The 25,040-nt window shown below is 39.7% G+C and overlaps 1 protein-coding gene across 1 annotated transcript in view; it reads right to left on the reverse strand.

Moving 5' to 3' along the window:
- Positions 1–25,040, reverse strand: part of celf5a (cugbp, Elav-like family member 5a) — a 254,442-nt gene that overhangs the window by 95,141 nt on the left and 134,261 nt on the right. The window contains exon 3 of the mRNA XM_088004892.1: positions 6,651–6,699. Within this exon, the coding sequence (XP_087861018.1) occupies positions 6,651–6,699 (49 nt within the window). The remainder of the gene's footprint in view (positions 1–6,650; positions 6,700–25,040) is intronic.

The following is a 25,040-nucleotide window of genomic DNA, read 5'->3' on the forward strand; positions in this document are numbered from 1 at the left end:
AGATTTTTAGACGCCATGTTTGTAGAGATTATGCATTTTCCAGCTAGCTAAACTCATTACATCATTAGTCTGGGTCTCTTCTTGTTCTTTGCCTTGTCAGCATGTTTGGTGTTGGTATTATCATTAGTCGTTTGTTAGATAAGGCTAATTGATCTCCACCTACCCTGCATATTACTGAAATGTTGTGATCTACTTGTTCCACTGACTCTGCAAAACTGCTACATGCTCAGCACAATTTGACCCAGAGGAGCAAAGCGTATCCCTAAAGAAATTATTTCATCATCTCTTACTGCGTGTCTCTCATCCATAAAACCTAATTCCCCTCACCCCTCCTCTTTAAAAGATGCTACTTCATGCTGATGTGAGGGTAAATGTTTGCAGGCGGAGTGACCTGAACACCCCGGGCCGGTTCTGTGGAGTTAGCCGTCTGAACTCTTGGCAAGCGAAGGCTCGTGTATCTGTATTGTTTGTGTAAGAGCTTCACTATAGGGGATTTGGACAAGGCACACGAGCTCTGAATGTGGAACCCTGAGCTGGCCTCAGCATTGGATTAGTTCGCCCTGATCCTCACCACCTCTGAACATGCTCCCTACTATTTCAAGATCTCTCCATTTATGCCCAGCCAAGCACATTGTGGCCAGTAATCTATAGTTCTCTTCTCTCCAAAGAGAAAAGATATACGCCCCATCCCTCTCACTGGTTTAGCCATACTTTTCTCTGTTTATTTTGCACTTGTTCTTTCTCTCTCCATCTCCTCCAGATAAATTCCCTTCCCTCACCTCTTTACTCTTGCCATTCCCCTTTCCTCTGCTCATCCCCCCCTCACTCTAACTAACTCTCTCACTTTATTCCTCCTGACTTCTCTAAAGGGGATCAGTAGAGCTTACAGGCCTTCCTGCTTGGGTCATTACCGAGCTGCCCTGACACAAAAGCTTGCCTTTTTAGAGAAGAAAAAAACCAAAAAAAACAGAAGCACCCTTGCCGATGTTTAATACACGGGGCTATGCTTTGTGTTTTCAAAAGATAAGTTTGTTATCAAAACCTTAACATACACCAGGAACAACAGCTGAAGCCCTGCTTTCTCAATTTCACACTTTCATCTCTTGCTGAAGATCTCCTCTTCTTTGTTTCATCACATCTCCGACATGGAGAAAACCTGGACTCAGACTTACGATCCAACAAAACATTGCCGATAGGCCGACATTTCTGAACACAAGTCTGGGATAAAAAAACCAAACAAACAAAACAAAACAAAACAAAAAAAACTAACAAAATCAATCCAGTGAGTAAATGCAATCCCAGTTTATGGAAATGTACAGTAGAGCGCCGGCCATATTTACTGGGACACCCATTATAAATGTGTAAAAAGCTCTATAATCAATATAATATATAATATTTTATTGCAGTAGTATAATCTCACTGAAAAATACATCAGTCCAACTTTTAGACTGAGTATATGTAAGTGATTTATAACTTTTATAATTATCGATACCACTAATATCCATGTGTTAACTGCTCTCCATCATCGTTGCTGGGTCGATGGGGGGTTGGGTGTGCCTGTCTCCAGCAGACATTTGTACAGCCTGGACAAGTCGACAATCTATCAACAACAATAAAAATAATAATAAAAAAAAATCTAAAAGACTCACACATACTTCATCATTTCTAAAGTGCATGACAAATTAACCAAACATACAGTTGTAAAGTTGCACATCCTTCAGTGTCAGGAGTGGCAAGGAGAGATTCAGAAGGTTTTTCCTTCCACCTGCTTTTGGACTCTACAACAGATTCCACTGCAGCTGACCACTAACACACATAGGCTAAGACATACAGATATGCAATACACACAGTAGTTTTCTGTTGAGTGCTATTAAGTACAGTGTGTATGAATGGATGGACATCTTTTTTCCCCAAATGTGCTTTTTCTTCCATAAGTCTTAAGAATGTTGGTGTGCAACACAAAGACTTTTTTGAATACCAGGAAATAAATCATAAAAACCAAGCTCTGGTGGACGCTTATGGATAACTGGAAATTGGTCATCACTGAGCCTTTCAGAGGGGAAATGGTCCAAATCATTTGCCCAGATCAACAGAAATGGTTCAACAGGCTCAAAATCCACCCTCTTTTGTTGTTATCTCAGTCCGAGCAAAAATCAAGTAGAAAACCTGTGATGTGAGCTAAAGTGAAAGCAGGTACAAGTGATCAACAAGAAATCTGGATGATCTAGAGAGATTACAGAGAGGAAGGAGATGGCTGATTGATTGTTTGATTGATGGATCTAAGATATCTCTTAATTATTTCCAAGCATGGGATGTCACCCCTATTGAATAAATGCATTCAAATATTATAATGCATTCCGTTATACGTTATTTGAATTAGTACAAAGTTTTCAGTTTGAGAATATGCAATTGCAACAAAAGACAAATTGATTGTAAGACTTTTTTTTTTTTTTTAAACATATCTTTACCAGCCGTTTCCATAAGTGTGGTAACATATAACCTGTAGTAAACATGTTCTTTTGTGCTCCCGTTCTCGTGTACATCAAATTTCCCACTGGGTGTGTTTGAATGAGGGAGAAGGCAAGTGCGTGTGCATGTGTGTGTGTGTGTGTGTGTGTGTCAGAGCCAAATGTACTGCATGTGTTTGTCTGTTTGTCCTCTCTGTGTGGGTGTGTGTGCGTGGGCGGCAGGCCTGCCTTGAAAATGCCAGAGCCTGTTTCTAATCCAGGCCTCCTCAGTGGGTTGCAGCTCTCGCTGTGCCAGGCAGGCCTGCTGCAACACCAACAGAGCCCCAGCTGACAGCTAGTCTGCTCTTGTTTCTGCCTTCTGAACAATCTCTAAGCTAAAAAAAAAAAAAAAAAACCCTAACAATGGGTTAAGCTGGAAAATGAGCAAAGCCAAGAAACACAGAGGAAAAAAGCAAATACTCAGAATAACCATTTAGCCTGACAGCAGGATAGGTCTTGAACTGAGAAAATATGATACAAATACAAAATCATCAGTCTATAAAAAGGAAACAAAAGGAGGCAGGTAGTAATGGCGAGCTGCTGAGGGATGTGTGGGTTTTGGTAGCAGGTTCGGGATGAAATCAGAGTGGTTAAATCCGATTCATCCTCTGTGAAGACGCCAGGCTCTCTAAGGAGGTGGTGAACGGCGCTTCAAAAATGAACTATCAGCTGCTGTCAGTGCCAGTCATCAGTGCCATGTGTGATGGAAAATCAATCTATATCATATCAGAGGACCTGTGAGGAGAAAATGAGAAAGACAGGTCCCTGCTGCCTCCTCGCTGTGTCTCTTTAAATGTCTGCCCAACAGAAGCATCCCAGAAAGGCTCGCGTCATTGGTGACGGAGACGCTCACCATGCTGGTGGCTCAATGTGTAACGGCTGCTGTTCTGCTAGATTAGGTAGGTGATTGGCCATTAATATTCATTTCACAGTGTGTCTTTGTTAGGTTGCAGCAAGGGCTGCCGGAGTGTTTGGATGGATTTACTCTACCATGTATATTTCCCATTAATTCCAACAGAAGAGATTAGTTCCCCATGTTAATTCTTTAGATGCGCTGTCATAGTTTTCCTATTTTCCACATATTGATAATATATCTAGGAGTCGCATGTTTTTTTGTTGTTGTTTATATATATATAAGAAATATGAGGAACATATTCTGCTGTCCTCCAATCTGATGACTTTACAAATTTACGTTTCCACGGCGACTACATGCGGTAATACCCCGATCCAGCCTGGCCCTGTCTGGTTTTAATAATGTTCGAGAGTTCCTCCAGGAGAAATGAAGGTCTAGCAGGCATAAAAATCCCAGTAACAGGTCCATCCCTAATGGACAGCAGACTGGCACAGGTGATCTGAACTGCCTTCGCCATAATGAGATTAAGGGACTAATTAGTCTGACTGTGTGTTTAGCTGTGACAGCGTTCGCTCAGGAATATATGCCCCCTATCGGACTAGCAGTGTGGCCCCTGAGAGAATAGGCCAGACTGAGTGTGTCCCCGGTGTCTTTCCCTCTGCTGTACTGAGAGGCTAATTAATATCTTTCTGCATTCGCTCTCCCAGCTCCTGTGTGCCATGCTGAGCTTTAGTCCTGCAGTTATTGGTTTAGATTCTGCTACTGGCAGCTGAATAAGTATCAAAAAAAAAAAATCTGGGCAGTTTAGAGGCGACAATATTGCAATAATTAATCACCAACACAAGAATTACAGCAAATGAGCAGCTATAGCTTGGAAAAGTAGACCGTGGAGAAGCATCAACATAATCATCTGCTTCAAGCTACAAAAGCAGCTGAAGACGTACAAGCTAAATTATGTTTTCCAATGGCTATGAAAGGAAGTCAGGCCTGCCGTTCAGAAGCAAAATGAGAACTGGAGATTTAAAGTGACAATCAATTTAGAGATGCACCAAAATTATTTGTATTTTTTATTTTGGTAAAACGCACCAAGTGCTTACTGGTCACGGTAACACCTAGTGAAGAAGCCATACCATCAGCAATTGTCAGGGAGGCATTTAAAATTGAAATCGGAAGTAGACACTGAGAACAATTTTCTCTGTGGCTTGTCAAGATCTGCCTTCAGTTCATACAGGCTGCAAGAGAGTGAGCGAGAGCAAGACTTCAGAGGATATCAGGGAGCCTGAACGGGCTCTGGTATATCCTCGCAACTTCTATACATCTGTTATGCTGCATGTTAAATTTGGACGTATTGGCAGCTTTCTTGATCTTAGAGTCGGTGTATAAATTACAATTTTCTGAAAACAAATATGTAAATATAGGGAGACTGCTGTTATACTACTGCTAACTACACTAATCAACTTCATAACCTTTTTCTCCTTTTCAATTTTTAGTAAATTATTCATAGATCTACACAGATTTTTAGTTCTCAAAGAGAAATTAGAGTCTGCTAGAGCTGGTCAGCAGGTTTAAGATCAGATTGGAAACTGGCCACCAAATTCTGATCAGTGCAAATAAATCCATCTCCCCTTGCACACTCTGTGCATCGCCCTTTTATCTCCACCTCCTAACATGCTAAAGTCGTGCCTGTGTTTGATCGCCCCCTTGGCACCACTCTGACCTGTTCATTTAGAATGATGTGTAACTCTCAGGTTTGCTCGAACACTCATTTGTTCCTCGGCGCAGTACCAGCTGCTGGGGCCAGTAAGGGACCCCATACTGACCACCATGCCCTGGGAGCCCTAAAACCGGCCACTCTCAAGCAAGTAAAGAGACAGCTGAGTGTCATTGTTAATGTGGACACACAGCACCACAATGGCAAAATCAATGGACCTATAGGGGACATCAATCTTGACAGCACGAGACCCCTTTTGCTCGTCTCACTACTCTTCTAAAGCTCCAAATGAATGGCTACCAGGAGAGCGGGAGAGAAAGAAAGAGGAACGGAAAGGAGAGAAAGAAAGAAAGCTTGAGGCACTGACAGTGATCTTTCACTGGCCTTTCCTCCATTCATCCCGGGGGGGTTTGCTGTCCTTTGAAGATTGTGTGCATCTGACCGACAGCCAAATGGCCAGCCATCCTAATTCACCCAAAACAGGCAGAGGTTTTTAGGTAAAGCCTCAGAAGTGCAGCACAGCAGCTGTATGCGTTTGGCATCATTTCTGCATTTTTGCATTTCCTTCTTTTCTCCCTCTGTTTTTCCACTTCCAAATTTTTAATTTGCACTGGGATGAGATGGACTGGAAACAGTATTCCTCCTTTAAATAAGAACAAAACAAACACACACAAAAAGACACTTTGTTTGCTGGGAGTCGCATGAGATGTTTACACACGCACACACAAACACACAAAAAGTAAATAACAGCGAGGTTCATCGTCTCTGCCACCTACTTGAAGGATAGCTGCTCAGAACATTAACATATATGCAGATAGGCAGCGAGTAAACGAAAGCCTCCAAAAACGGGAGAGATCAAAGACAACAGAATTAAGGCCAAGTAATGAGGATGTTGGCAAGCGCTTTGCAAATTTATTGATTGTTTGGCAAGCTTTAAATGTTGCTGCTCCATTTTCTCTGTGTCTATAACTGTACCCCTCACAAATCAAGCGGGGTGGGCTTTAACAAGGCCCTGGTGTGGAAATGATTTTAGGCGAGAGACTAATCACAATCTCATTTACACTTAAACAATAATGTATTTGAAGGAAGAGAGAGCGGGAGAGACATGGGCAGTCGGGGGAGCCAATCACAGCCCCACATCTCCTCAATAACCTATTCTCTAATCAATTACAGGCATTAAAGCAGGAAGCTGAACAAGACTACAGGAGATTAATTCTCAATTCAAAAGGATTTGGACCAGAAACAAACAACAACAAAAACAAGATCAAGAAAGATGACAAATATAGATTGGAAAAGAGATGCCATCAAATCTGCTTGCGTTTGATGTCACATAATCTGTTTAGTGTACATTCAGACACAGTCTGATTCGTCGTTCAGGATTGAGTTGCTACCATTTATGAACAGCATGAGGGATAAAAAGGTTTGGGACAAAAAAAACAAAAAAACAAACAGTACTGGTTGAGGGAAATATTGCAGACAGAGCAGAGGTCGGAAAGGGAAGTGAGAAATTATTCCGCTTAAATAGGATGGAGAGGAAAAAGAGGGAGATGAAAAATGATGAAGAAAAGAAGACAACTACCTCCACGGCTCTCGCTGTCTGCCGGTTTCACCTGGATGGGGCGGGTCATCTGGAGCAGACGAAAGACAAAGCAACAGAGAGGTTAGCGTCTTCGCTACAAGCTACAAGAAAGTCAGGGTTCTCTCGAAACAGATCAAAACTTCTTGGCAGAGGGTGGAAACCAACACACCAGCATCCTTCATTACTGCAATTCAGTTTAACGAAAACAGCCTGGCCCCTTCTGTCTTCTATGCAGAAGGTGTGTGTGCGTGCTTGCGTGCGTGCGTGCGTGCGGAGGCCACATCTGTACATTCTGAGGTTTTTCTCAGCAGCTGCAAGGGATACATATGTGTGTCTAAGAGAAAGAGGCCAAGACAGTCCTAATAAAAGTGAATCCAGCCACAGGAGGAGAGAGATCAATGCGGGCCTATTGATCCAGGCCCTTGGGCTGTGGAGAGTGTCTGGCTGGGAAGAATTCTCTGGTTAGGAGGCTCACTCTAATCCACTGGACCCTGATAAGAATGGCATTGCCTGGATTAGATGCCTGTGTCATCACAGCCTTTGTGTCACGCTCTTCTCCTTCCCCAATATTACCTCTTTCTTTTCTCATTATTGCTGCTCAAGCCAAACACTTTCTCTATACTTGTTGGGTCCCGTTTGTTTGGAGGAAAATGTAAAATGATGGAAGATTTCTTTTACCGATGGAAGGTTTTTAAATTATATTTTCTCATTATGTTTGTACTTACAAGGCGGTCTTGCTTTTGTGACGACGTAATCAAAGTCTTGTGAATGTGTTGGCAAAGTTTATACTTGGAATTTAACATCATAAGCAGAAATGTAAAACCCAAGAAAGACCAAATACCCAATACTCTCACGGTTTGAACCTCTAGCTTCAAAATGTTTTATGAGGATTTTATGTGATAGACGAAACAAAGTAGAGTATAATTGTTGAGTGGATTTTTTCTACCATATAAAATCCTAATAAAACACATTGAGGTTTATGGCTTTGACATGACACAATGTGGAAAGTTCAAGAGGTAAAAACACTTTTGCAAAGCATTATATTTCAGCACTGTTTTATTTAAACAAATAACAAAAAAAAAAAACATTTACCATCACAAGGCCTTCCGAGTAAAACCATTTTAAATAAATTACCAATAGACAGTTTTTCCTTAACCATATATGTACATTTGACCCATCTTCCCAAGGTGTCTTTTTTTTTTTTTTTTTTTTTAAGTTCAATTCCTGAACGAGGATGAAAAGGTCAGATTTAAAGACAGGGCAATCCAATAAAAGCATGACATGTTCAAGGAGAAACACCATAATGGGATTTTAAAATGTCTTAATAACATGGTGATGTATGGGGGAACCGGGCCAGGCCCAATTCATTAAGTGCTAAATGTATCAATTTTCACCTTGAGGAACTGAGTAACCTTCCTTTGCTGAAATTATTCCATAAATTTGCCCACTGTAAATAATAACTAGCACCAGTTAAGACTTTGTGGGAAAGTAAGGAGGATGTTGCAGGCTTTTGTGAGAGTTGAGGTTTCAGCTCCTTGTTTCTTGAGTGGCTCCTTGTCTGCAAGTGCTTTTTCTTCCCTTGTACAACATAAGCTAAGTAATTCTACAGTATGGTAATGCCAAGCCACAGGGTGCATCACTCCACAGCATGCACGGATAGATTACAGCACCACAACCGGATGCATGTTGAAAGCCTAAAAAAAAAATCATTCTCATATGGGAGAAAACAACACATTCATTTCAGACCTCTTTTCTATTCACAAAAATAAATAAATAAATACTTCTCTGATGTGGACCTTGATTATTTAAATAGACAAAAATAGATTAAAAAAAAATGCAAACTTGTTTAAGTTTGAATGTGGTGAGGAGGAACTGCTGCTCCTTCACGATAGCACAGACTCAGGCAGCTCCATGGGGCGACTGTGTGGGGGAGGAAACTCTCTCCAAAGCTAGTTACTGTTCAGCCTCCAACATGCCAGCTTAATGGTCTACTTATTTGCCCGAAAGCAATGCATTATGGTCCCGAACAGCGGATGGCTCTCAGTTCGTTAAATTTCCCTCGAACACATGGAGGGGAAAAAAAACAACAAAAAAACAACATATTTCCTGTAGAAATTAAATGGACATAGTCTCCTCCTTTATATGTATTTTGTCACCGACACAGACAAGGTAGATCTAATTTAAATACATTAAGGACTACTTTCTCCAGGAAAGCGGCGCAGTCAATGCGGTGTTACTTTTCACAAGAGCCGGGGCTTATACACAAACGAAAAAGACTTGACAAGAGTATGAAGTGCTTTCTCTAGAAACAATCAGTCAATATGGCTATGGTGTTTGTATGTATTAACGTATTCAAGAATTAAAAAGTATAAAGTATGCACAAGAATAAAGATCAAAAAAGTACAGAAAACAACAATTTTGCTCTGCCAACTACACCTATATAATCTTCTCTGTCAAATACACTTACAGTACTCCAAAAGTCTTAAATTATAGTATATGAATTTGTGATTCAAGTACTTTCACTTGTCTATAGATTTTTAAAAATGTGATATTTATCACCATTTTGATTTGGACTGTGGGCACTCTAGGTTTTTCCCATTAAGATTTTACTCTCATCTATTTACTCAGTCTGAAATTGGCCATTTTATTGGGCACACACTAATTTTAATAGTAAGGTGTTTGACCCCACCCCCTTTGCTGTAGGAAGTAATAATACTTTGTGTCATAGAATAAACAGGGTGTTGGAAATGTTCCTCATATATTTTGGTCCGTACTGACGTGAAAGAATCACATAATTGCTGCAATTTTTTGGGATGTATTTCTTGTTCCAAATGCTCTGACAGATTGAGGTGTGATGACAGTGAGCTAATTCTCATGTTCAATAAACCAGGTTGAGATTATTTGAGTTTTGTGATCATAAAAAGCTTTAATTGAAATACATTTTAATAGCCTTTTTTCTTCACTCTGAGAATCAGAACTTGAAGAAGTCGTCTTCATCAGGCCTAGACTCCTGATACACTGACTTATTGCCATGCATGAGCCGAATCAGTATTTTAAACAACTGAGGAAGCTCCTAAAAAAAGAGGCTGGTGAGGGTATATTGTATATGTTAGAGATTTCATAAGAAAACAAGTAGAAGAAAACAAGTAGAAGAAAATAAAAATGGTTAAAACAGTCAGATAATTCTTTAAAGCAAATTACAAGGTTTTTGATAAGCTTTATGTTGAGCTTTCTGTCCTGTTTTGAATCCTATAATTTTAAGGTAAAACACAATGAGTAAAGTTGCATGCTGTAAAATATGGCGTTGAAATGAAAAAGAGACACTTTTCTTAAGAATAAAACACCGCTGCTTTCAGTAACGTTGCCCTTTAGTCCGTTTAAATCTCAAACACCAAAACCAGGTAGACATGAAAGAGAGCTAACCGTGTTGCTCTAAGGACTCAGAAGGGCTCAGTTCACAACCTTCAAATGAATCTACCTTTATTCTCAGAAAAAAATACTCCTTGCTTTTTTTTTTCTTCTTCTTCTTTTTGCTATGAGCCTTTCTCTTCCTCTATTTCCCACTCCACAAAGCTCTGCAGCTCCAAGGGCTTTGACAAATCTAAAGTTCCATATGCTTTTATTGAGCTGCCTCATTTGCCCAGTTAAGCCCCCAGTCAGTTGAATTAAGCTCTTAGCTCTAGCATGAAGCTTTTTCATATGGAGGGTCAGACAGAAACCCCAGGGCCTACAGTACATAATGTAGTGTGCAATCGTCCTGGAACATCCAGCTGCTTTGTCTCTGTTCATTAATCTTTCAGACTGATGGTTGGCTACAGTGTTACTTTGGATAGATATGGTTGATTGGGATCACGTAAATTGGATCTCTGTTGGACCAACATAGTGGCATTAAAACATATCCAAGTTCTTAGAACTTTATTAAACTTCAGTATCAGGGTTTCTAGCTGTTTTTTTTTAATATTGGAGCAACACTAAGTGGAGTTGGATTCTAGCGCTGATAGATGGCCCCTTTAATTTCAAATTACAAAAAATGCAAGTAGTATAAATAAGTATGTTGTGTTTACAACTAATGTTATCATAACACCTAGATAGTGGCCAATTGGCCATTATCTCAGGTTTCAAACCACTCTGGTTAATAGTTTCAGTGGTAGACCTCTGCTTGTACACGTACCAAAATGTCTCTTCCAGTTAATCACAAAATATTTTTCAGCTTTGTTACAAATGGGAGGTTTGATCAAAATCAGAAGCATCTGATTAGAGATGCCTGCCAATTTCTAAGTGTGTATTCTGCAATAATAAAACCAACATAACAAAGCTGGCAAACCCATGAGCTAGTGTTACTTAGAACTAATAAAACTTCATATTCAAACATAATGATCAGTGTATTTTCGTTGGCTGTTGCTTCAAGTAAGCAGACCTTCATCCCCTGTTTTGAGTGGTTGTTTGTCCAACAAAGAGTCATTTTATTCAAATCAAATCAAATTGTATTTGTATAGCACATTTCAGCAGCAAGGCATTTCAAAGTGCTTTACATAATTAAAAACAGAAACACAGTCATGTTACATTGAATAAACAGTAAAAAAAGAGGAAGAAAAAAATGAATAGGTAAAAAGTAAAGATAAAAACATTAAAGATATTAAAACCTGCACTCTAACCCTAATTTAGCCATAAGCAACTCTAAATGGTGGGGTTTTATGTTGAGATTTAAAGGCACCCAGTGTTTCAGCCGTTTTACCATTTTCTGGAAATTTGTTCCAAATTTGTGGTGCATAGAAGCTGAATGCTGCTTCTCCTTGTTTGGTTCTGGTTCTGGGGATGCAGAGCAGACCAGAACCAGAACCAGAACCGGAATACCTGAGGGGTCTAGACGGTTGGTACAGCAACAACAGATCTTTAATGTATTGTGGTTCTTGCTATTTTTACGGCTTTGCAGAAAAAAACAAGAAATGAAAAAAAAAGACTGGTCAAACTATATCTTCCAAAATTTACAGGTTATTTCACTTATTCCTCACTGCATTTTTTTTTTCAATATCATCATTCATTAGTTTATCAGTTGGTAACTTTTCTTATTATCCCTTTCCTTTTCCCTGGAAATTTAGTTGAATATTCCTAGCTGAGCAATAGTTTATTGGATTGGGTATTTTAACTGTTCTGGAAAGACGTGTATATTCTGTCTATCTGCTTTTGCTGCTTGAGAACGACATGAATTTATTCCATACTTGTGCTATGATGCAACCTCATCAGGTTTGCATTTTAAAAACAGCTGACAAAGAGTGAAAGTTGTTTAGCCAATGGTAACAGATTATTCATTTTGAAATATATATATATATATATATATATATATAAAAAATTCCCTTCTCACCCTTCGCGGGTGGTCTCTTTCATCCTCTGAGCTCGGGTCCTCTACCAGAGGCCTGGGAGCTTGAGGGTTCTGCACAGTATATATATATATATATATATATATATATATATATATATATATATATATATGATTTTGTTAGCAACTAATTATTATTATATTATTATTATTATTATTATTATTATTAATTGTTGATGACAAATTATTGTTGTGCCATTACCAAAAATGAGCTTGGTAGAAAAATCCCAAACTATGCAGCTCTGGCACCTTCCCCAACAAATAAAGCCAGTAAATAGATACATTTACTAAAACTATTGGTCTTCTTTTTTTTTTTTTTTTAAATCATATTAGAAATAAGGAAGTAGTTGAAAAACACTTATGCAACAACATTTACTTACAGTAACTTACTGAAATAAAATTGCTCTAACAGCCATACAATATGTGTGATGTGTTCTGGCCTTCGTTCATGTTTAATATAGAGTAATGTTTGTCCTGGGATCATTAATACACATTAGTGGGCCATCAAAGCTCATATTGCTCCAGTGCTCAGTAACATGAGCATAAACACCCCCCATCTGACTGGGCCGTTTCGGTTGATATAATTAATATTTCCAATTATTGATCTGAGGGAGTGCTGAGTGGTGACTGTCCGGGGCCCCTGGCTTCATCTAATAAATCTGTACTGTATACAGTGGGAAGGAGACAGAGCGGAGAGGGACAGGGGGAGAAAAGAGGAATCATCAGGGAGGAGAGCTCTTTAATGGTTGACTATCATGAATAGTTTGGTTGAAATTGTAATAGTTCATCACCAATAAAATGACAACTTGGCGTCATTTATTGAAAAAAGTTCTGCTCAAGCTTGATGATCATGTTTCATTTCACCAAATTAACTGAATATGAAGAAGAATTGCTGATTTTTACATGAATATACAGCAGTATTACACAGAATAATCCAATTGTTTGCATGCCCAGTAATGTGCATGAAAACCCTGAAATAAATGATTATGGAGACCCGAAGGTGCAACTCTCGGCATCGGTTCTAACAGTGAACTTTATTTTTTTATTTTTTTGTTACCTTGTTTTACCATCCTCCTCCCTGTGAATGGTGACAAGATAAAATGTCCTTCCTGTTCTGCATCGTTTGTCACAATTCCACATATAGTGGAATAGCAGCACAATGTATTGAATTGCAGCCGGCAAAGTGTGCGATAATGCAATTGTGAATAACTGTCCAGATGTAATATTTGGTAACCATTATATTGTGTTCCCCTATATTCAATCTGATTGCCAATGATGTGGCAAATTAGCTTATGTTTTATGGTCCTTCCTGACCCCTTTCAATCAACATCTTAGTTACCAAGATATAAAGCTGAAGGAGAGTGATGGGGATAGCGCAATGTCTGAAAATAGAAGGCTGAGGTAGGAAATGTGGGTTAATCTGAGTTGATATCAACGTAGATTGACCCACGTCATGATTTTCAAACATCATGCAGCCCAAGTTCTATTTGCCTTAAACATTTCATTTATTGTACTATTTGAAGATATGGTTGAATAGTTGTATTTTTCTGTAGCCATTGTCTAATTTCTTGCAGCAATGTCCTGACTTACTAATCCTAACACATCGGTTTGACTTTAATTTTATGTTCTCCTGTCTTTACCATTTTGAAAGTGGTTAGGAAATGGGGCTTTATGCAATAAATACATTTGTATTCCAGGGGAACAGGAATTGCCTACAAATATTCCAACTTCACATTGTAAAGCATGAGTAACAAAAAACAGTTAAGTTACATGTATTTCATAGAAGTTGCGACAGGGGTAAACGAGAAAAAAAAAAAAAAAACCTTGTCAAACAACATTTCTTGTTGCTGGACTTTTGTCCCACTGAATAACTTTGGCCAAATTACATGGAAGCTCAACACCAAGATTTTGAGCCTTATTTTTGTTTTTTATAAGGTTTCTTAGACATCTCTGCCAGGCAGTCCAATAATTGTAGCAGGTGTAGTAAATTAATCTAGTAAATAATGATATTGTGATGCATTTTTCATGAGAAGAAAAATGAATGGTGGCATACGGTTTTGGTGGAAAAATACACTACTGTTGCAAAGATGCAAACGTTTCTCAGTTAAGACAATACAGCTGATGAAAAAAGGAGCACATACTGGATAATTCAAATCGTCTTATAAAATAACCCACATGTTCATGTTTCACCTGAAAGCATATCACTTAGGAAGTTATTAGAACAATGATCCATAATTGCTTAACATAACACAAACCAGAAAACTACAGGTCGTTTTGCTGTAGTTTTTGGTCCGCCAATGATTAGACCGAATCCTGTGTGAGCATGTTCATCTGGGAGAATGTTTGTGCAGGTGATTTATAATTTACTCATATGTGGAAATTTGCTGGCGGCAGCAGTGTGGTGGTCCTGATAAGAAGCATCAGTCGGTGCCGAGTAGATGGCAGCCACTATAAGCTTTGGGATTCCTATCAGAACCTACAGGATTTAGAGCTGGAGGCACTGACATGGACAAAAAAAGACACCTGCAGACCTCAGCAAGTCACTATCTGATTTGCAAGTACAAAAAGTTTTAATTGAAAAGTACAACAGATAGAACGCATGATGATCATTTTTAATATAGTATGCATTCAATAAAAATTAGGACACCCTGCTATACACCGTTTTCCCAATATATTTATGATGTATCTAGTCAGAAACTTTTGAAGTTAGTGTATTTAATCCTGATTAAATTGGAATTTTCTGAGGGCAACAATTTAGAACAAATCCAGATTTTTTTTTTTTTTTTTTTTAACTTAAAATGGTTAATATAACAAACCACTACATATCATCTGGAACACATAATTACAATATCTTTACTCAGTATTTTGAATTAGGTCTGTCCTGTTTAAACCCCAAACACCTCAAGTGAAAATGAACATCATGGTAAGACCTAAAGGACTCTTAAAGGCCTTCTGGAAGAAGATGGGTGTCTGACAGGGAATTTAAAGAGATCTATTCCATTGTGCAGAGAACAGTCCAAGCAAGTACATCGTGAAAGCGCAGTGCAAGACTCTAAAAGAAGTCAAGACAACAGGCTCTTTACAATTACAAAATATTACAAAAGTACTACTGTCATAGGAGGGGTGCAAGGAGGAAACCTTTGCTCTCAAAGAAAAGTATGGAGATCCAACTTGCAAAAAAAAAAAAACAATACTTCAGGATTGTTGTTTTTTTGGACAGACTCACCAAGATTCACCAAGGACTGGAAAAAATTTAAGAAATTGTACGAAATTTTAAGTCCTGGTTTAAGTCAAATCTCTGAATTCTCTGAGATGCTGTGGGGTGTTTTGAAGCAGAGTGCACATCCAAGAAACCTTTCAAACATCTAACAGCGAACAGTGAGGTATGGAGGAAACTGTCCACTGTCAGACTAGACTGGAATAAGAAACATCTCACTCAGTGATTTTAGCTAAGTATACTAGCCATAAGGAGAAATTACTCTTGAAGGCCTTCAGGAAGAAGGTGGAGTCAGACTCCACCTGATAGGTGAAGTGAAAAAACATTTTCCCACAGATGGTAGATATTTTTGTTGACATCTTTTGTTTAAAGTATCTTTTGTTTGCGTAAAACAAAATATTTTTTGTTCACCGGGTCCAGTAAAACTGCTTTCATTAACTGAGATAAAGCGCGATTGAACAAAGATATGTTTTTGAATGCATTACCTTATTAAATAATTGAATAATAATGTTTTGTACTTTTATTTCACATGTTGCCATCACATGACTTTAGTCTCTAAAGGAATTTCATAAGGTTTTTATCATGCAGTCATATATAGATATTTTTTTTTTTTTTTTTTTTTTAACTTAATTCATTATTTAAAATTATTTTTGAACAAGTCGGGGGAAGCCTGAAAACTCTTTTTGGAACCAACACTTGATAACCATCTGTTACTCAAAGTGCCTCCTGTAATACACTAATCAACAATGGTGCCCCGGCTCACTCGCAAACATGTGCAGTGCGCAGCACCATTACCACCAGCACAGCTACAACATCTCCTGATTAAGACCATTAGACCTTCTGTTGTCTAAAGCTATCCAAGTTCCCTGTTTATCTCTTCCCCAAAGCACAAACGGTCTTCCAGAAACAGCCTGAAGTCCATCTACCAAATGCTTTCCAAAACACTCTCCAACTCTGTCTATTATCATAGCGTTACAAGCTGGCGTGGTTGGCCAGCTGTCTGAGTGCCACAGTCCTCATTACACAGATAGCAGAACTCAGCACTTGTCAACAATTCTTGAAGGTGAATGTCACACATTAAAGAAAACACCGCAATTGTGGCTTTCCATGACTCTGCAGACAAACTTTTGTATTTGTGTGAAAAACTCTATTTTAGCACTTAAAGCCACCCAGGCCTACCGGTGAGTTCACGTATTACTTTCTACACCCACCACATCAACTCTGAACCTCCCTTAAAGGGCATTGATACAGCTTTTAGTCTTGCAGAATGTAAGCTCTGCACTTGCATTCGTATTAAAGACTCCAAAGTCCAATAAAACTAGAGCTACGGACTAGCGTGGGTGATAGAAACAGCGTGCAATCATGAGGGGGGTGAGTGTATGGGGATTGAGCTAATGCCCAAATCCTGTCCTGCTGAGCTTGTAGCAGGGCAGTCAAGAGATAAAGAGATCCAGGGGGAGACTAAAGTTAAGGACAAAGAGGAGGAAGAGATCTTAGAAAACGGAGCTCTTTAAAGAAGAAGAGAAAAGACAAAAAAAAAACTGAAACAAAAAGTGAAGGACATTATATCTTCCGAAACCCTTCCTTTGCCTTCAGTTTCTGACTTATGAGCAACACTTTCGTTATCAGGAGAAGGGCATCGCTCCCAGACATCTTTGGCATGGCTGCTTTTCAAGCCCAGAGAGCTATTGACATGGTGTGTTACTGTAATGCGTGAAGCAGTGGGAGATTCATTGTAAATCTGTGTCAACAAATGCTGGAGCAGCAGTGAGCTCAACCTCACTGCCCCCCCCTCTGTGTGCCTCTCTCTTGCATTTACCGACCTATCTAATGAATCTTATCTGCACAGCACACTGGAGGCTTAAGCTTTTGGTGGGCTCTCTCTCTCTCTCTCTCTCTTTCGCTCTCTTCCCAAATGGACCGACACTTCGACTTTCTTATTCTGCTTAGTGTTTCACATGGTTTGGGCTTTTCAGAGGAACTTTACGCACAAATATTGTAAGATTGTGTCAGTAGGCCACATCCAGTGGCTTCAGCAGGATAACATCTGGACAATCCTCAGCTTGAGTAACGGCACAGGTTGTGAGTAAGCAGAAAGTAAGAAAATGTCGGAGGATATGTTCCCTGACAGAATGTAAGGTCTGAACGTTTGTGAGTCAGGCTTCTTGTCTGGCTTGACTATTTGCTTTGAATATTATTTTACCATTATATCACTGAGCTAAATTGAAGTCAAAGCACAAAATGGCCCGTATCAGTTTTGCATTTGTAACCAGATTTCAAATGTTTAACTTCTACAAGAAGATAAATGAGAGGTTTTGTTTTTATGCGTCTCAATAATAAAGAGAAACTTTCCAAACAAGCTCATATTCTTTATGAGAACGGCGATATTTTTTGCTTTTCTAGTCATTCTGACCACTCAAAGTACTTTACAGTTTATGTCTCATTCACTCAGCATGATTCACACACTTATACAGAGATCAGTGCAATTTGGGATTAAGTGCCATGCCCTTCAACGTACAGGGACGTGGGGTGGAACTGAACCCACGGCTTTCTAATTGCAAGACAGCTGCTATTCTTCTCCCCGAGTCAGTCACTCCACATAAAGACAAAATATTAAAAGTGTTCGTGTCCCCTTCATAGACATCATTTTTCACAAAATCCTGCTTTCTGGGTCAAAAATGCTTCACATCTCTTTCCTCACTTTGGCATCGCCTGTACTTCACTATGAATCCAACACCTGGATCATGGTCTATCAGGACCTGAAAAAATTCCAAGTCCTTTAAATGCGGCGGCTCCAGATTAGTACAGGTTTTATACATGCTGCATTAGCAACAAAACTATCGGAGAATTATGCTAACAACATCTCACAATTGTAAATTCAGTCCACAAGCAAGGTGTGCAGTAGTTTGGCCATGTCTGCAGAGTGAACTCTGACCGACGACCACAACGACTCTAAATTTAGAATTAGCTACCAAATAACTATGCACAAAATAGTTCAATAAAAATAAAAAACATTTATGCAAAGCATACTGAGGATATATTTATTCTCATCTCAGTTCAACTAAGGCAATAGCTATAGACAAAAAAATAAAAAATAAAAGATTAAAAAAAATCCATAATCACCATCTAACATCCTGGGATACCCTCTGCAGGAAACTGATTGCTAGGAGAACCTTCCCTTCAGGAACCAGCTAGAGGCAACAGAAGAAGGTATGGCCTAACTTTCGGTGACATAAAGGTTTCAAGATGGGAAATTGGATTAGTACATTTTGAAAAAGACTAAGTTTTACATTTATGCAAGCCAAGGTTATGCTAAGTTTCAGGAAATTTTGCAAACTTCTTTTTTTTTTTTCCAGTAAGAGGCTAGAACTTTATTCTGACAGCATTTAACAATTTTCTGTTCTGTGTCATGTTCCCTGAAGCCAAAACACGCCCACGCAAATGATATGGTATCGTTTTTTTTTTGTTTTTTGTTTTGTTCCTGTGCATCACTTACTCATTGGCAACAACATTTTTCTCCAGCATGTGAGTTGTTTTCTGTCACAGAGCTAAGCTGTGCATGCATGATTAAGAAAATCGCTTTAAACGTCCGTGTTATACTATACAGACTTAGTTTCTGCAGCTCTGATTACAGCAATATAAATGACAGCACAAAACACAGTGATTAGCTGTTTGCATTCAGGATTAGTGACTCACTGTTGTACTTTCAGGCAAATTAACGTGAAACATTGCCTCTGACAACTTGGAGAATGGAATACGTTCACTGAACATAATCAAAATAGTCTATGAAAGTGAGATATTCATTATATGTGACACGTCACAAAAAAAGTGGGAACAAGTTGCCGGAGCACAATTGGAGATAAAAACCACCAATTCCTGAGAAAAATTGAAGTTGTGGAGAAACCAGGCCGTGCTTTAAATTGCAGTTTCAAAGGTTTTAAGATGGTCAACTTTGTGTTTCAATTCAGCTTGTTTGCTGAGTAAATCTGAGCTGTTTTAGGATGTGGGGGAAACTCAGAGTTTGTCACCAAGTTGCGAGTTTGAAGAAAACACATGGCTCAGTAAAATTGTCAACCCATCACCCACAACCCAAGCTGGTAATGGGAAAAAATATATTTCTAAAGATTGTGGTTAAGAAAAAAAACAAACAAATAAAAAAACAGCACCAAGACTATTTAAATGATCAGAGGCATTCATTCATGTCTGCAGGAATATTTTTCAGTTTCTCATTTTGATATTCAGAACTTTTGTTTCTGGCAAATTAACTCAAGTCATTTTTTCCTTTAATTATTCTTCTATTTTACAAAAAGCCCTAAAATGATATTAATGTGCCCAACCAACACTTGTAAGAAAGAACTACCTGGGTACTTGACATTTATATTTCAAAATGTAGTATTTTTTTTGAAAATTTATACATTGCGATTTTTTTTCCTGGAACATGGTGTGGTTGTATTTTGTAACGTTTGAATAAATATTTATTGTACTTAAAACGGGTGATTTTACTTTTTGGTGGGGGTTTCTTTATACTAGGGATAAAATGGCTTGTTGTTAGACAAATATAAATTTTTACAACTTATTTTTTTTAAATTCAAAGTGAAAGGATCTTGAAGATTTGATTTCCTTCTAAGAGCCATAGGTCTCATCGCTAGTTGACAGTCAATGCTTGGGCATCAGGTTATTGCAAAGTAATGCAAATGATCAACCTTTGTCGACACCCCTAAGTAGCTTGTCAGGTTTGGGGACAATTCTTTTGAAAAATTTTGAGCTTTTTTTTCTCACCATTCTGGTTTTCAGAGTGCCAACATTCAAATGGCTGCATCTTCTTAATTATTCCTTTGGGTTTCCTTCTGTTGTACATTATTATAAAACTTAGAATCCACATATTTAGAATATGTAACTCAAATACCCCCTGGGGACACTTTCTCCTGGTTTCATCGTGGTCAGCCACATATATACTCACACATGAATAAACTTTCAGTATACATGGGTGCACATAAACACACAAACACAGTTAACTGCATGGTTCCTATAGCCTCTGTGTTGAGCTCTGAATGCTCCTACTGCTGTCACAGCAAGTCCAGGATTGTGACAGATTACTGCCCGCTGCCCTGACCAATAGGAGCCAAGAAGTGTTTCCTGCCCACTGACTCATAATTCTTGGAATACCTATGTTGAGATGACATTTCTTTAATGGTCCCTGGATCTCCAGAAGGAATCCTTGTCCTGGACAGTATGATTGCCTATTAGAAATTCTCCAACACTTGCATTTTTCCCTGTACACCTTATGCCAACCCTTCATGGGGGGGCGGGGGGGGGAGGAAGAAGAAAAATAAAAAAATAAAAAGTAAAATTGCTGCAATCAAACTTACATTGGTCTCTAGATTGCAGATAATTAATATCTTAAATGACAGGATTATATGACACAAAGTTTAAAAAATCAGAGCCATCTAAAATCAGTATGGACGGGTTAAAGCTGACTGTCCACTGACTTGGTTTGGCATCTCTTGAGTATGCATTTCATTGTCAGAGCCCAGAAACTTAGACTGATACTCCACTATTTAGTCACATCCGTGTGAGCTACAGATCAAACTGGGTGATCGATCATTTTTATTCGATGGGAATAAAATTAAATTGGAAAAATCTGTCTTAGGTAGAGTTGCGAGGGCATGCATGTCGTATGTGTCCTTCAAAAGGAGTACTGTAAGCCAGGGCTCTCATTATTGACATGGACCTGCCTACTCCGTCCACCTACTCCAGGTCCCACTCCCAGCATATCAATACCCCATTTCTCAAACACTCTCACCGCTATAGCAAACTCACACACAAGCAGTTTTCTGTCACCTGCAACTTCTCCTGGTTCCACCACACTGCCTTCTTTCCAGCCATTGGCAGCAAACTTTGTTTATCTTTAATCCAGGCACTTGGAGAAAATCCACACTTTGTCCATGGATGCTTTTCCACTGGCAAGTTGCACTCTAACAAACTAATGTGCGGTTCGGTTCTACCCCGGTGGTGAGCGTTTCCATTACAGATCTGTTGCTCACTGTTGTGGGTGGGCTGTGAGCGCACAGCAGCTGTGGTCAACTCTCCACCGATGTTTGCAGCGACACTCGTCAAGGGAGAACCTCGAGGTTGTGGTCCTGATGGACTCAAATAAGCTCATATTTCATTCCACATAGAGCCATGCCAGGTCTGCTAATGGAAAAATGAATCTGGCCAAGGTGGACCGGAACCAAACCGGTTAGAGGCGTTCCGGTGTAAAAGCTAGAGGAAAAGCGTCTTATCAGTGCATTCTGATTTATAATGAAGAGAGGGAATGGCTGCTTTCTAACCTCTCTTAAACACCTCGCCCCTTCATTCCCACCTCTGCAATTCTGGTTCAACCTTGAACCACACAGAACCTGGGGGCCAGGCAAGCAGCACACCGCCTTGACCTCTCGCCATTTCTCCAAATCTGCAGCAAACACACTCTGACGAAGTGAGAACAAGGAGCACTGGAGCGGAAAACTCATTGGAAGTGTCTCTGTTAACTCCCACTCCTCACTGCATCCTAAGGCCTTCTGTGGTTTATTTCATTGGGAAAGGTTTGGAGTGGGTGAGTGAACGTGGTTTGAGGCGGTGTTGCGTGCTTGTGTCCAGAACCGTTCGACATCGTGAGCGCGGAGGGAATAACAGGAGTTTTGTTGTGTACTGTATGTTGTTTTGGGAGGACAGAAAATGGAAAGCTTTGAGGGCCAGAAGGTGCTTTAGGAGGTTCTCACAGTGAACTATACTTTGGGACAGAAAAGGAGAGATCTATGTTGCAGCACAAAGAAAAAGACACTCTTTAGAGGCTGCAGTTAGTTGTGAAATCAACTATACCTATTGGTAAGTGAAGGAAAAATACACCCAAACTCCTACAAGTGCTTTTAGACAAAAGCTGCCATCTCCTCATAGATTACACCTTTTTGTATTGGTGAATAAGAGCTGACAAAACTAAAGCCATTTTGATAGATACTTGTGAATCTGAACATACCAAAAAAACCTTGCTTCATTGTCCTAGTCTTGAGGTGTCCTTTATTTCTTCAATAATCATCACACTGCAATAAAATACCAACAATGGCATTGGAACCATGCACTCAAAAAGAAAATGTTTGCTAATAACTCAACTGCACTTGAAGTCGTATTTTCTAATCCCTCTATCACTGCTTTTAGTTTCTTCACTTTATTTCACTTGGATACAAAGACATGTTATATGGTGCAGCGATAACCCATTAATGATAACATTACTTAACTGTAACATTACTTAATCTTGAAGTCTCAATAGTGTTTAAAGGAAGAAAACATGCTGGAGCCAAAATGTGCTCACAAACTCACCTGCACAAAGCGATCCTAATATGATTCTCAGCATAATGCATTTCAGTGAGGTCAGACTAGCTGGTACAATTGGAGTAAGAAATACATGCGAGTTTCCATGCTAGTTCAACATTTGGTGCTGTATTTAAAGCCCTAAAATCCCAAGCAGTGGTTTCGTTCTGTACTTTCTTATCCAGCTCAGGTTCATTTGACTGACGTGACATCTCCTATGCCGTAAAAGAAGAGGGTTCAGAATAAACGAACCAGTAACCGAAGCTTGATGAGCTGCAATGGGAGTGAGCATAACTTTCTGCATCACCATCCCTACTGCTAACCTCATAATGCTCCCTCCTCCACTTTTACAGCTCCATTCTTGACAGCCCACGACCTCACTTGCTGCTCATGCCTTCCACCTTCCAAAGGCATTTGTATCCATGCATGTATTCATGAGCAGGTATTAAATTTAAATATGTTTTTTACTGTGAAAAGCCACTGATACACAGCTAATGCAGGCCAAGAAGAGAGGGAGGCAGGCATTTGGTGCACTCTGTGTGAACTCCGGCTAACTCAATCTCAGGCCTCCTACATTTCCCTTCCTTTACCTCTTGGGTTTTATAATATATTATTTCACACAATTCAGTGTGTTCATCTGAGCAAATCTGTCTGACGTTGCAAAGCTTTAACTTCATGAAACCGGAGACCATAAATCCTGTGGAAATCGGGTACGATTTTGAGAGATATCCTCTTCTTTCCTCCTTCACGAACTTGTGCTTGTGAGAAGACTGTGCTCATTTTCTCTGCACCGAAAAAGAGGCCCAGCCCATTAATTGTCGGTTAAAGCATCCCACTTACCATCATTTCCTAACTGCAAATATCAGGGGGCCGTGTCACTCAGACAGCAACCCAAAGCACTTAGGAGTGCAACCTAGATACACCCGTGCATATAGGGACACATACATGAGCATGGAGCACACACCAAGACCTCAATAATAAGACACGAGGGAGAATGGGTCATACAGCGGGCACTTTATTTGCTCTCAGACTATACCACCCACAGGCCTCAGCCAATACACTGCCTGCTGCTTATTTCAAACTAAAGAGAACAGGGAGGGCGAAAGAAATAAGACAGAAGAGTGTACAGAAAATGGAAAGAGCCGAAGAAAGTGATTTTGCCTCATAGTTCATCTTCATCTCGGCGCCCTGTCCCAACCCCCAGTTCATGAAATAAGTCCTACTGAAAATCAATGGCAGTTGGAGCTGTGTAAAGGTCAGCCATTCAGCACAGCTGGCCTTGGTGGACCATTCGAGCCCAGGCTTGTACTGCGAAGCTCGGCTAAGTAGAATTAATGGGGGGATCGATTATTCTGCACACAACTTAAATTGAACTAAGCAGAGAATCATTTTAAGGCAGGAACTGTAGCATGACGTCGAATGAGATGCATTTGCCACAGAGCCAACCCCAGAACTCATTTAGCAGGCACAAAGCAAAGAGGGTAGGGAATAAAGAGAGAGATTTTTAAATAAAAGATTTCACACTCTCTCCCCTCCTACTTTCCATGACTCCCTGCTCTGCCCCCTTCATTTTTTTTTTTTTGAGTTCACCCGCCGTACAGTAACCTCCTGATAATAACCCAGAACCACTGGGGATCCAGCTCATAGATTTGATCCTCAAAACCACTTTTCCACTCTCGTCTTTTCTCCCCCTTAACTTTCTTTCTCCTTTACGTCTTTTCTTTCTTTTTCTTACTACACATCACCTCCAGCACCTCATTCTTCTTGTGTTCTTCCCTTGTTTAAAACAAAATCAATATGGAACCGGAGGAGACAAATCAACGTATGGTGGCACTGCGGGGGGGAGGCCCAGAGGGCTCCCTCATCTCTGGTCATATACTCCTCTTTCACTTGCTCCTTCCATAGTTTAGGAGTAGCAGGGAATTAAGAAGAGGAGGGGGGGGGGGAGACCAGTGGATAAGTGGAAGTAAAGATGTAAGGTTTGACTTAGGGAGGGATGAGATGATAAGAGACCAAAGAGCTGGATGGGGATGAAAGAGAGCTGGGGAGGGATGAAACAGGGCTCCAATGGGATGGCATATAGATGGAGAAATGAATGGATTGAGGGATGAGAGAAAAGAAAAGAGCAGCGAGCAGCAGTAGGGGTGCATATCATGGAAAATTCTGCTCCAGCGACTTGAGTGCAGAACGGGAGCCCTCATCTATAATGTATATCATGGATCCGTGAGAGATTTCCATACATATAAAATGGAGCAGCACCGGGAAGTGTCTCGCTGCTCCGGTGCAGACAAAAATCACCATGAGGGAAATTTCAATATCCTGATATGTTTGTACTTTCATGCTGTTAATTTATATATACACCGGTGTTACTCGGTGTTGCTTCATACTGTGAGAGTCAAAACGGATTAAAAGACCCTCTGACTATGCGTAAACATGTTTCATTTCAGAC

The sequence above is a fragment of the Poecilia mexicana genome, unplaced genomic scaffold, assembly GCF_051168715.1.
Source record: "Poecilia mexicana isolate PSO_F unplaced genomic scaffold, ASM5116871v1 scaffold_4, whole genome shotgun sequence".
NCBI lineage: Eukaryota > Metazoa > Chordata > Actinopteri > Cyprinodontiformes > Poeciliidae > Poecilia > Poecilia mexicana.